The sequence below is a fragment of the Taurulus bubalis genome (assembly GCF_910589615.1).
Source record: "Taurulus bubalis genome assembly, chromosome: 1".
Taxonomy (NCBI): Eukaryota; Metazoa; Chordata; class Actinopteri; order Perciformes; family Cottidae; genus Taurulus; species Taurulus bubalis.
In genome coordinates this window covers 14,733,500-14,747,774 of record NC_136589.1, presented here as the reverse complement: position 1 = coordinate 14,747,774, position 14,275 = coordinate 14,733,500, and the positions used below count along the sequence as shown (strand labels likewise).

At 44.5% G+C, this 14,275-nt stretch overlaps 1 protein-coding gene across 1 annotated transcript in view; it reads left to right on the top strand.

The window, feature by feature from the left end:
* The window catches only part of LOC306733493 (glutamate receptor ionotropic, NMDA 3B-like), a gene marked incomplete at both ends in the record, with an annotated part of 67,498 nt that overhangs the window by 35,582 nt on the left and 17,641 nt on the right, over window positions 1-14,275 (top strand). Inside the window, 6 exons of the mRNA XM_079214741.1 lie at window positions 1,184-1,884; window positions 8,449-8,945; window positions 9,830-10,101; window positions 10,710-10,946; window positions 13,580-13,726; window positions 13,992-14,137. Of these exons, the coding sequence (XP_079070867.1) occupies window positions 1,184-1,884; window positions 8,449-8,945; window positions 9,830-10,101; window positions 10,710-10,946; window positions 13,580-13,726; window positions 13,992-14,137 (2,000 nt within the window). The remainder of the gene's footprint in view (window positions 1-1,183; window positions 1,885-8,448; window positions 8,946-9,829; window positions 10,102-10,709; window positions 10,947-13,579; window positions 13,727-13,991; window positions 14,138-14,275) is intronic.

The following is a 14,275-nucleotide window of genomic DNA, read 5'->3' as shown; positions in this document are numbered from 1 at the left end:
TTTGCAGACTTCAGTCAAATATTTATTTTTTACTCTCTGTAGGGACTCGAGGACTTTCAGCAGAGGGTCCTTCCGTTTACTTTGTACTCCTGGGTGGGATATTTCCATCTGAATGAATGCCTGTGGTTTTTGGGGTTTAGACATCATCTACAGATACACGTGTGTAGACAATATTTGTATTCCAGAAGTTTCTCTATAAACATGGCATGTACCTCCATGGATTTACAGCATATGCACAGATTTAATGAAGTATTGTTTACGCATGCCTTTTGGAGTGTGAACTTCTGCTCATGAAAAATGATCTTATTGAGAATACCAAAAAATACTTGTTGTTACTATTTGTTAACGATACCTAATACATAATACAACAGATGAAAAATAAAGAAAATATAAATACACAAAGTGCAGATAGGAAGTTTTCCCCCACTTTTCATGGATAATTTTGCTGATAGGAGGTTTTCCACTTTGGCTATCGTTATGTTGTAAAGATGCTGAAATGTGTATAGAGCATAGTGTGTAGTGCATACCTATCGTCTCAGTTCAGTGAGGTTACTGCAAATCTTAAGTCATGTTAAGATAAACTTTGGGCTCTCTGTATGAAAGCAGGCTCCCCCCTGAACCTTGCCTGGAGCACTGATGGGATGAAAAATGGATAGAAGCCCCAAAGGAAGCAGGGGGAAGGTCCATCTGTGAGCTGCATTCAAGGACAACAGTGTTATCCATTTTGGAACAGTATGAAACAAGCCAGTGTTTTCAGTCGGGTTTGGAAATGCAGGCTTCTGGATGAACTGTGGATGCTACTGTTGTCTTGCCAAGTCAACTGTGATGCTGCAGATTAGATGTGAATCATTGCCTCCTTGTTTGTATCAGTGCGGCTCGTATACCAGAGTGAGAGATAATGAACGAATGTGACTGATTGTTTCTGATCAGTGTTGTGGTGAATTACTGCAGCAACAGGGATTGTTTTTGCAGCACTCGGGCGCTCATAAAAGCTCCTTTTAATGTGATTTACGTTATACAGCCCGGAGGTGTTTGGGTTTGGCTGCATCTATTAATCTCTGTTTTTTTCTTGTTTTCTCTTCCCTCCCGTTCTGTTCTCTCCTCCATCATTTTACCTTGGCTCCCTCCCCCTAACTTTCTCACTTCTCTCTTTTTTCTTTTCACTTCCTGTCCTCTCTAATAGAACCGATTCAACCTGCAGATGTCGGCCCGTGTGCCCCCGTCGACCCTGGGCAGCCTGCTGCTGGCGGTCCTGCAGGGTAGAGAGGGGGACAGGGAGCGAGGGACCCGGGGGGAGAGCAGCTGGGGAGGAGCAGCTGTAATCTGCCCCGGGTGGGAGGAAGGGGGTGAAGGGTTGCTGTCTCACCTGCAGACGCACAGCGGGTCGAACTGGCATTTGTGGGACATCATCAACCTGACCCTGGTCTCCGGGGGCGGGGACCGAAGAGGGGAGAGCAGGGAGGAGAAGAAGGAAGAACAGAGGGAAGAGGAGACTTTGAAGATCCTCTCCACCCGCTTCCTGCGCTCCCCCTCTCCTATCTCCTCTGTCCTCCTCCTGGGATCCGATCCCGAGTGTCTCTCCGCCGTCTTGCGGGCAGCTCAGCGGCTCGCGTCATCACTGCCAGCACTGCAGTGGATCATGGGATATCCCTTGTCTCCAGATTCGCTTCACACTCTAGGAGGCCCCCTTGGACTTTTAGCCTACGGGGAGGTGGGCCGCAAGCCAATCAGCTTCTACATTCGGGATGCTCTGCAGCTGATTGGCCGTGCGGTGACTGCGGCGACCATGGTGAGGCCGGACCTGGCGCTGATTCAGAACATGGTGAATTGCTACGACAAACCAAACAGACACGAGCTGCCCTCTTCAGGACAATATCTGGCCAGGTAAATAAATGCACACCTGCACTTCATACACACATTAGATAAAAAAAAGAGGCACACAATGTTCTTGTTTTCATCCAGCAGTATCTGTCTCTGGAGCTCGTGGATGGGCACTGGACCCGTGACCCCACTCATTTGTATAGTGTAGGATGTGCAGGCCATAGGCTCACCAACCTTTACTTTCTGGGAGGCGAAGAAGCTCCCACTCAAAGCTAGCTTGAGATATCTACCCACTCTCTCTCTCCAGTAGTGTGTATGTTTCCCTGGATAATCCACAGACCTCTTTGTCAACACTTTTAAGTGGGGGGCTTTTTCTTTGATCGAGCGTAGTTTTCAAATGTCTTTGTGCACGTTAGGTAAACCAGCCTTCAAAGACGACTTCACACAGAACAATATTCATTTTATGGCACTTTGCTAAAGGCCAAGAGAAAGGTCATCTCCAGAGCAACACCCTGCAGGTGGTGGAGATTTATTCAAGAAAACTTCAGCAGAGTGGACGATAGAGAAACTTATTCCCCTTCCAAAAAATGTAATATATCGTTTCAGGCGACATCGGATTAGTAGTGGTCTGGTCCGGAGTGGGCCACAATTACTCTCTGTAACCCCTTCAGCCAATGGGCCAACCGGTCCTCTCTGTTCATTTAAAAATGCTGAGCCGTGGTTTCAAACATCAGCACGTTTAAATCACCAAACGCTATGAAAGACAATGAGTTACTGCAATTACATTCCACAGGTCACACCACTAAATGTCTGTCAGCTCGTTAGCTTTCTGACGGACACTTTGGCGTGTCTGCGGGGAGTTGCCGGTTCCACTTGCGGTAACGTGCCCTCCGGTCGCCGCCCTTGTCTGTCCTCTGCGCCGCGGTGGTGGCTGCTTCTGAATAGTGCTGTCATACTGGAGGTGGGGAGGAGGTCTTTATGGCATACAGATTCACAGGCTGACACCGGGGAGTTTTGCCTGTTCCTCCTCGCTGTTTGCTGCTGCTTCAATCCCTGCAGCTCTTAAATGGGCTTGTGACAGCTTTCACAGGGTTCTGTCAAGGTGCGGCCTGTGATAACGCGCACACACACACAGTAAAAAAAAAAAGAAGCATATCGAAATACATAAATGTTTTCATTCAGAGCAGAAAAAAGGAAATCCTCACAAGTGTGTACAGCTAAAAGAAAAAAAACTCACACTCGCCTACATTACAACCCCTCTTTATGTGACGGGTACTGAGTGATGCACGGAAGCCCCGCGCTTTAATCTCACGATGAAGTTAAGTATCTCTACTCTGCCGGGTGACATAGATATTTTATAACGGTGCGATGGATAAAACAGCATGTAATCTACTTCTGTGTACTGGCGAGAGAAGGATTTGTGGTTTTGAGCGAGGCCCACAGAAAAATATTGACACACACGGTGCTTGCCAGCTGAGAGTGATCATCAACACCACCCACATAATCACAAGATGGGTTATCGCAGCGTTCCCTCCTACTGCAGTTAAGTTGAGCACCGGGATGCCAGAACAATTTGGCATGAAGGGCCAGAGGCTAAAATTGGGAGTTGGATTACAAAGCACTGTTATTGGACATTCATTACTCGAGTTAAAGCCAGTTGATTAGGTTTAATGTGATTCAATTGCTCCATTTGAACCACACTGGCAGTGTGCTTTTATGCTTAACGATGCCAGTCGGTCTAACCACAATATTTCAACTTTTTGGATGGATTGATTTAGATTTTTTTTTAAGTAATTCACAGTCCCCAGAGGATGAACCTTACTATTTCGTAATCCTTTAGTGGCAACATGAGGTTGACATTGCAGTTTTTAAATGAAACCTCGATCTAAACTACGTGCTAGAACGCCATGAAATTTTGTATTTATGTACCACACTAGATGAATTATTAAACGGTTGGTGAACCCTAAACTTTCCATCTGGCGCCATTAAATTAAATGTGTCCAATAATTTGGTTTATGACCAAATACCTGCAAATGAATGACCATTCCCATCATTCCTTTATGTTTTGTGATACTTAGCAAATCGCATGCTAACATGCTAAACATACTAACATGTCCTTCCTTCCTGCTGCTGTCAGGCTGCACAACCAACTGAGCTCTCAGTAGACCACAAATAACACTTCAAACACTTCAACCTGTGCAATATTAATATTAATACACTGTTCATAATACTAGTTATATTTGTATTCTGTCTGTCTGTCTATATATACAGTATATATACAGTATATAGACATATTACTATATTAGTCTCTTGTCTGCACTTTACCCTGTTTGCTGCTGTAATCCTGAAATTTCCCCATTGGGGGACTAATAAAGGAATATCTATATATTATACCTGCTAAAAAAAATGCACTGTCATCATGAGCATGTTAGAGTGCTGATGGTAGCAAAGCAACACTGTGCCTGAGTACAGCCTTACAGAGCTGCGAATGTGGCTGTACAATAAAGAAAACAAAAAGTTATGCTTTGAAACTGATGCAAACTTCATCAGGACACCAGGGAAAGTCACAATCTATCTGTGGAGGGCCAATTACGATTTAGTCTAGACTACCAGAATAGACTGTTTATAATAGAGTCCTCGACAATATAGTGTCAGTGACCTTTGCTTCTGGCCTGCAAGAAACAGATAAAACAGTTTGTTCTATCGCACTTTTCATATCGGTCCAGTTCGACTGCATGCCCTCCAGTGTGCTCCCTGATTCTTATCCTTCACTGCAACAGCCAGACATGCCATCGCTCCAGAGAGCCCTAACAAAGCTGAAGGAAGTAAGAGACTTCCACATGGAAAAGGCAATTAACAGCTCAATGCCCAAGGGACAGAGTGAGGAAGGCAGGGAAGGAGAGAGGCTGTCTAGAGATATAAGAAAAGGGAGGAAGGTGTGAGGGAGAACAGGAGTTAAGGCTGAGCAATGTTAGTGTTTCTGACTCAAAGCAGCGGACCAATGAGGGGAAAAAAACACAGTACGAATTTGAGGAACTAGCCACTTTTGATGTTGTTTTTCCAAATGTCCAGAATCAGAAATAATCCCATGGTGCGTATTCCCAAAAATACATTGGAGAAGATGAAATAGTCAAAGAAAAGCAGATGAAAGACAGGGGAAGGAGGAAACAGCAAACGGGAAATAGGAATAAAGTCAAAGAAAAAGGAAGAGGTAACTTGTGTGAGATGGATGGGAGGGTGTGAGGGGGGGGGAGAAAGGAGAGGGAGATACTGCATAGAAGGAGAGTTGTTGATATCAGAGTGAGATCTGCCACTCAGTGCCATCTCACATTGACACAGCTGCCACGCTGATTCCATCTCCCACCAAGAGATTAAAATCATTGAAACAAGCACGCTTCGTCTCATCCCAGACATGCCAACGAAGACGGGAGGGAGTACACTTTCCCCCAAAAGAAAAGGAGATGTAGTGATAAGGGAGCGAGACACGTGCCCACGACTCTCTTATAGAGTCATCATTTACCGGCCGCTCTGCTGACATTTAGCTTCAGAGTGTGCAAACCAGGGCCAGGTGTTGGCGAGGGGAGAACCATCCCTCTCTGACACTTCTTGGCCGATTTATCAATCCCGCCTTGACGTGGACGGTCAGTCTTTAAAACCCTAGAACACTAACGTCGGGTGCTTCTCACCGATGCGATTGTGGTTACGTTATTTTCATTGTCTTGATTTTGTCTGAGTTGCATGGGTCCTTGTGCAGCTTCATCTGCTCACTGACGTTATCGAAAGGCACGTGTTCGGGTGATTTTCACCTGATGTTAGTGATAGAGGGTGAAAAAATTTCGGGGGGTTTTACCATTGCAAGGAGACTTTTCCTTCACAGGAAAAAGCTCACATGTCCCAGGAACGGGTGGACCAAAAACAAGTTCATAGCTCCTTTATTTATATTTTTAATTATTTTTTATTGACGATTCCCTAATTTTTCACCCGATTTTGAGCCTTTTTTTAGGGTCTCCCCCATGATACATGTTTTACGTTTTATGAGAATTTCTAGAGGGTAAAATAAAAGAAGAGTACTTCAATTGGCCTTGCATTGTTGTATTTTAATATATTTTGATGAGAAGTATTTTTTATCGGGTGAAATATACCCAACGTTAGTGATGGTGGTACTATTTTTAACGTTAGTGTTCTAGGGTTAAAAGCAGCCTCTAGGCCGATGCGACACTACAGAAGCCGTGACTGGGAGGTGCCGCTGCCTAAAAAGTGTGCCTTGCTTTTCACACCCCTGCTCTTAGTATCTCACACTCTCTTCTCTCCTGGCTCGAATCCAGAAATGTTGCAAAGGGGAGCTATGCACTTCCCTGCTGGCATGAGAGAAGTGAAGCCTTTTTGGTTAATTTTTTCTTTTGTGGCCAGCCGCAGCCATTACGTTATGAGTCTGGAGTAGGTTGGCTTGATGAATCTGCTGTCAGTGGGATATGATGATTCAGCCGTGCTATTACCATGAGTAATTTCAGCTCAAGGCAAGCCTAGCACTTCCGCTTTATGGTCACAGAGACAGAGGGAGCTGCTGATGAGGAAACATAAGTTAACGTGGAACGGAGCGGGAATGACTTTCAAATCATGGCCATTTTTAATCAGCCCTTTAGAATTACTGTGCATGGAATGGGTTTATAAATTGATATTGTGCCGTTGAAGTAAATCGCAATGTCAAGAAAGAGCGTAATGAACAGAAGTTGTTGTGACATGTTGCATCGTGCGATATGTTGTGTAGACAGGCTTTAGTCCCGCCTATAGGCCTTTAGGGGAGGTTAATGACCCTCGTGATTAATTAAGGTTTTTTCATGTTCTCAGTATTTAATGGAGAAAGTTCCCCAGCTCATCAATTTGACATATGACTTGGAAGATGAAAGAGGGAGAAGAAGAAAAGAGAGAATGAGACAAAGTGCAAAAGGGAAAAGCTATTTTTTTTTCCTGCTCTGAGAAAAAGGCTGCAGCTTTCTTTACCGACCTTTTCCATTAACAGGAAGGAAAACTTGCCATTTTCTATCCTTGACCCAAACATAATCAACAGTCCTCGCACGGTTCAACGCCTGCTCCAGATGCAGTGATCCCTGCATACTTTAACATTTAAACATGTGATGCGCGGTGACCTCTCGACGATACCACCGCCAATCAAGACACGATCAAACAACGCTTGAATGGTGTCCCATTGAGACATCACCTGACAATGTCCACATGATCAAATGCTATAAGACGTGAGCTAACAATCCATGCACAGTTCAAGAGGCCAGGGTAGATTTTATGTGTGAACGGGGGATTGCTCTTCCTAATTTATTCCGCCGCCAAGACCGATGTGGGGCTGCCGGAGCGAGTGAGACGAATAGCAATGACTGTCTGTATGGACTGGCGGAGAGGAGGAGACCCTCACTGCACTGCATTAACTTTTAATTATGACTTTCTGGGAGATGCAATTACCCATCTGGGACTAGACTTGCTAAAGCTCCACAACCAGACCATGACCGTCTGGACCGTCGTTTGTAACTTTTCTTCTTTGCTTTTTCCCCCAGTATTTTTTCTTTTTTTTTTACATTTACTGCGGGCTTTATTTCCAAACTGCAATAAACCAGCAGGGGTCTTTGTTGTGTCTCATTTTAGCCACAACCTCCCCCCCACACACACTATAACCCACTAACATCTGGCTTTTGTCTTCAGTGGGAAAGGTTACAATTGGCATTCATTCCCGGGACAAATAACTCTGCAGTGCTCACATGTACTCATCGGCTCCAGCTCTAATCAGGAGGACATGACTGTCGGGTGTACGACTAGATCACGTGCGATGCTACGTGACATGCATTTGGACAATGTTTATAATGTAATAACGTACACAAAATACAATTAATATGCTCTCCTCTAAGGCACCAGACTCCAGTCAGGCAGGAGCGATTTTACCATGCTAATCATCTTGAAACATAAATCAAACTCGACATAAACAAAATAAAACTCCTAAAAATGGTCTTTTTGTTAGTATTTCTTAACTAATCCTGCTTTTGGCGCCGGCCAGTGTTCCTGTGACATTAAACACTGGCACACTGACATTAAAATAGACATACTTGTCTCCTGGCAATAGAAAAGGAGTTAGTCGCCTAATTTTAACAGATTTCCCCTTGTTTAAAAACTTTTCTGGTGGAAAAATAGTAAAACCGTACATCCCAGCTCGTTCACTCCGCTCAGCTTCTGCCAATCGGCTCGTAGCTCCGTCACTGCGAGCTAAACACTCAACAAAGTCACGATTGTTTGCTGTCCTGGCTCTTGAATGGTGGAATGAGCTCCCCATTGACATCAGGACAGCAGAAAGTCTCTACATCTTCCGCCGCAAACTACAAACACATCTTTTTCGACTATACCTTGAATAAGGAAAGTAGCAGTAGCAAGTTTAGTACCACTTAAATGGCACTTACTGATATCACTTTGTAGTTTGACTTTATTGAAGAAATTGTACTTTCTTGATTCTTGTTGTTCTGAGTTTGTGCTCATGGTTGAATGCACTTATTGTAAGTCGCTTTGGATAAAAGCGTCAGCTAAATGAAATGTAATGTAATTATTATTATTGTCTGTTTGTCGTCCCTCAAGGTTTCTGTCCAACACTTCCTTCACCGGGGCCACAGGCCTGATCCAGGTAGATGCCGGCTTGTCTCGGGTCCTCTCCTCCCAGCTGTTCCACGTGTGGAGCCTGAAGAGAGGCGCTCTCGGCCAGCCAGCCTGGGTGACTGTGGGCCAGTGGACCCGAGGCCGGCTGGAGTTAGAAGGGGGCATCCTGGGACTGGTGGGAGGGTTCAGGAGCAGCCAGGGACAAGGTCTTGGAGCTGGGGTGAGGGGTGGGGACGGCCAGGGGGACAGTAACGCCGGAGGACGCTGGAGGCCGGGAGAATCCGTTGAGGGACACCGGCTGAGGGTGGTGACACTGGTGGAGCACCCGTTTGTCTTCACACGAGAGGTGGATGAGGATGGATTGTGTCCAGCTGGTCAGCTCTGTCTGGACCCCAGAACCAACCGGTCAGACCTAATCCAGAGCCTCTTCAACCAGCTGCACAACCCAAACACTACCCTTGCAGACTGGGACAGGAATGGTGAGTTTTGTTTTGGCATTTGAGCTGAGAATACTGTGTTGGTGGAGCACTGTAATGCTTGTCAAAAAACATTTTGGCTTGTAAGAAGCATCCGTTCTGATACATGACAACTTCAAGCTTCTCTTACGTAAACTGTAAGATCTCTTGGCTTAGATCTCATTCCTGTATCACTGGCCATTTCTCTGCTGCTCCTCCTCAAGATTGAAGTGGATTTTAAAAGTAAAATCAATAAGGGATCGTGGCTGGTCAGTCCAGTTCAAAACATATACCAGATACAGTGTCAAGGGCTCATCTCTACAGCTCAGCTCCGGCTCTGCTTCATGAATAACGCGGATTAAAGGCATTAAATCAATGAGGGATCAGGACTACCGTGGCAAAGAAAGACCAGGTACTATACATCTGATGTAGAAGACTGTTGGCCGTCTATACAGGCAGCCCACTGTATGTATAGCAGTCCAATATAAAGCATTTTAATCAGCAGATAAGCAGGTAAATGGAAGCTAATTTAAATTTGTATTGGTGCTTGGACAGAACTAGCAGAGACCTTTTGTTCCGAGTTTCAAGAGCAAAACTTACATTTGGCTGAATATTGATTGACTGAGTGTGCAAGAAGAATCTAAATTGAAGAAAGTGTAAAAAAAAAAAATTATATAATGGCCTGTCCATCTTGCCAAGTGCAAGGGGTGTTACATTTTTCCAGCCCAGGTTTAGTGTGACTAAATATATTCCTAGCCAAGGCTCGGGGGTAATTAAAAACACACAAGCATGCGTGTCCTGTGAGTATCCGTGAACATTTTACATGATAGTCAACACCTGCGGACAAATTCCCTGCACATCCAAGGCATCCATATAGATTCATTTCACATTATCCTTGCTTCTGCCAGAACTACCGGAGGACCTGAGGAAGTGCTGCTACGGGTACTGCGTGGACTTGTTGGAGAAGCTAGCAGAGGACATGGGCTTCACCTTTGACCTTTATATCGTGGGCGACGGGAAGTACGGAGCGAGGAGCGGGACGGGGCGCTGGACGGGGCTGGTCGGGGACCTGTTGAGCGGAACCGCCGACATGGCCGTATCCTCCTTCTCCATCAACTCCGCCAGGAGCAGAGTCATCGACTTCACCTCGCCCTTTTACTCCACCAGCCTCGGCATTCTGGTACGATCGCTCAAAGTCATCGTTAGTTTGTCGGGGTTCTGGAGTTTGTTGTTTTAATGATTAGGAAAGCATTGGGAAAACACACTGCATGGTGAGTCAGTCGTCAGCGTTACTTTGATTTGTCAATCTCTCCCTCTGGCTGACACTATTTCTGTATGATTTGACGATATGGTGTGCAAGTCCTTATTTCATCCTAATACCGCTCAACCGGTCTTCTGGTGAGCAACACGGGGTCATTAGTTGTGAATAATTAGTTTGCTGAATCATGAAAGTTTAAAATAAAAAGGCATGTCTAAGAGTGTATAACGAGGCGTTTTGAGAAGCCTTTTTAGCAGAGTGCTCTCACATGCTGAAGTTATTCTTTGATTTGTTATCTCCCTCTGTGGCTGACAAACTGCAGTGCATAATATGATCTGACAATACGCTTCCAATTTGAAAAATGATGGATAGCGCAACATAAAATCCATGTATGCTTTTTTTTTTGTAAAGAAATTACGCCTCCGAGAACTTTACGGACAACATCCTACAAACTGGAGGATGATTTATAATCACACGTTTAAGCAAATATACAACACTTTTTTTGCATTATTTCTCTTTGAACCCACCAGGTCCGTAGCCGGGACACTGCAGCCCCAATCGGAGCCTTCATGTGGCCCCTACACTGGTCCATGTGGGTGGGTATCTTTGTCACGCTGCATCTCACCGCGCTCTTCCTCACCTTGTACGAGTGGAACAGCCCCTTCGGCATGACGCCCCATGGCAGGAACCGGCTGCGCGTGTTCTCCTACTCCTCCGCCCTCAATCTCTGCTACGCCATACTGTTTGGACGGACTGTCGCCACCAAGGTAAAGCAGCTCTCCCCTGTGTGATAAATAGGCGTCATGCAGGGTGGGTCCTGAAATAGAAATTGCAGTGAGAGGGGCCGGTGGAGGGGATGTACATTATTATGAGGAGTAAACATACAGTGAGGGCAAGTATAAAGAGGAAGTTAGCTGGGGCAAGGCCTGGAGAAAGATGATAGAAATGGCAAGAGCGTGTAAAAGATTGATAGGGGAGAGGTTAAGACGGTAGGCAGTGATGAAGTAGAGAGATACAGGGAGGATAATGCACATACAGGGAGGGAGAGGGGAAAGGGTAAGTGGGCCAGCAGAGATTGAAGGAGTTATGATGAGGGTGATGGGGATGGATGAAGGTGAAAAAAGCGAGAGCGAGTAGAGGTTAACTCCCCCCGAAGTAGTCAGACACAAAGTTGAAAACAAGAAGGCAGGTGGAAGAGAGCCAGTGGGGGGGCGGGGAGGTGAGAGGGCAAATTGGGAAATGGGCTTCAAAAAAAAGGTTGACAGAAAGATGGTGAGACAAGGTTTAAAGGGTAAGTGGGCAAGCAGAGAAGAGGAGCAGAATGAGGGCGACGTGGAGGTGGGCAGACCGAGGATGATGTAAAGGGGAGAGGGCAGGTGGGTGGGCACAGGCGGTTAGTACGAGAGAGAAATGTGTGAGACAAGTCTGCTCATTTAAAAAAATGTGGCAAGATGAAAAACAATGTATTGCCCTTCAAAGATATTTTAAAAAAAAATCCTCATTTGTTTGGTATGAATACATCAAAAGATTAAATGTTCCTTTGCAGGAACAGCATTCTTCAGATTTGACTGATTGTGTCACACACACACAGTCACGCTGCCGCACACACACACAACCACAAGCCGGGAAAATAAATTGTCTTATACCTTGTGTTTTTTAAAACAGCACACAGAGCCAGAATCTTCATAATTTTAACTCAAACTTGGTCTTCAAATGTTCATGCAGCACATTCCGATAAATATCTGAAAACAGAATTTGCTTGAATTAATCCAGTAACTCGATTTAGTGAGTGTGCGTAACGTTTCGTTAATCACACTTTGTCCCCAAAGGAAGGACTGCAAATGACTCTGGTGGAACGGAGGCCAAGTGATTAGACAGACCTTCCCATAATGGAAAGGTCACTGGTTTCATTCCCGCAACTGGCAATGTGTCAATTATCAGGTTGATTCTATTAGCAGCCATGTGACCTGTTAAAAGGCCCTTGAGCAACACTCTGGACCTTTTGTGTGATGGGTCAGAGCCAAAAAGTCATGTTTATTAAGGTTGTAAAAGGGAGAGGGGGTTGGGGGGGGCAGTGGGCAAGTAAATCCATTGATAAACTGCTAATCAGGGCTGACACGTGCCAACAAGAATCTGTCAATCAAGCATTTTCATTGGTCACACCGGTCTGACTGTGTGTGTGAAACCACGTCACGTGCTGTACATTGGATTTGGTTTAATAATAACCAAGCCAATGTTACCCGAAATATTGTTATATTTGCCAAAAGTTAGTCCGCATCTTCTTTTTCTCTTGTAATGTTCTAGGCTAAACATGCTATGTGAATAATATGTAGTCAAACTGTCAAGTTGTGTTTTAATCAAGTCTTACATTGATCTTAAGTTTTTTCCTTTCACAAGGATCTTATTAAAGCATTATCTCACATTTAACCATCAAGTGCACAATTAAGACCTTGTTTTAAAACAGGGTTCGCTGGAAACATTAATCTGGAGATAGTGTCGTCAATCAATTAATGACGCTAATTTTAGCTTCATTAGCTCTGATCAAATCTGCCAGTGACAGGTGTCATGTCACCTTAGAAGCCGAAAATTAGATGCCTGTTTTTGTCTTTGTATCCTTTACCAGTGCAAAAAAAGTACTTTTTACTAATTTTTCTAACACACTACTGTTTAGACTTTGAGCTAATCGTGTAAAAGATGCCATCCTCCCTTTCTCTCTTTTCAATTCGTCAACAAATTATGCAAAGAGTTTAAAACATACTGAACCCTTTCGTAATAATGGGTTACAACCTGTTTGTATAATTAATGTCTCATTAATCCCATGCTTTTAAACACTAGAAATTCATCTCTTTTTCGTTCGTTAAGGGGATTTTAATTGGTGGAATAAATAAATGATCACAGTGTGCAGGTGGATTCGTTCCCCTGAGCAAGACATTTCAGGGAAAAGATATTGCTGATGCGCCTCACGCCACGTTAGATCCACTCCTCTGCATCGACTTCTCTGCTGGTCTGTTTTGATTAACTTGATTACACTTGCTCTGGGTTCCATTGTGATTTTTTTAAAGGAGCATGAAAGTGAGAAAAAGTTGGGTTGAGAGCCTCGCAGGGGCTGCATTTACATCAACACCTGAAAGCACCTTTTCCTAAAACATGTGTATTTTTTATCGTTTTAACCCCGACAGTTTCCTCAATGCTGTTTGTTGTCGGTCTGTTTCATTTCTGTCTTGACATCATGCCATTTTTTTTTCAGTTTTGAGTCCAGACATTTTAAGATTCACACATCATCATCAAGAGCTGATATTTGTTCTCTCTTTTTGATCTGTGTAATTATTTTAAATAATAAGACGAAAAGCAAAACGCACCCAAAAACAGAAGATTCTCTCTTTGCATCTCCACTCTGCAGACTCCTAAATGCTGGACCGGGCGTTTCCTGATGAACCTTTGGGCCATCTTCTGCTTACTGGTGCTGTCCAGCTACACCGCCAACCTCGCGGCTGTCATGGTCGGGGAGAAGACCTTCGAGCAGGTCTCGGGAATTCACGACGACAAGGTCGGACTACACACACACAAGGACACAAAAGTTGCAACTGCATGCACTGCACATTATGACCACCCACAGCTACATACATACAAACTAATCTTACACAAGGACAAGCTAATGAGTATAGAGTGGAATTATTAGTTGAGGATTTCCATATCCATAAACCCTTTCGGGCTACAGTGAATTTGATATCTACAGTATACTCATCTCTTTATCACCTGCGTCAGAACACACACCCTCTCTTCTAACCATGTCTTCCTTGTCATTTCCTCAGCTGCACCATCCGTCCATGGGCTTCCGTTTCGGGACGGTGAGGGAGAGCAGCGCTGAGGATTACATGAAGAAGAGCTTCCCGGAGATGCACGACTACATGCGGCGCTTCAACCAGCCCACCACACCGGAAGGCGTGCATATGTTGAAGTAAGACACAAACACATACATGCACATGATGTGCATTTAAAAAAAAACTAATTAAAATGCAACCCAGACTTTAAACAATCCAGTCACGTTTACATCGCTTATCTGTGGTCGTCTGTATTCTGTGCACTTATTTTCAAT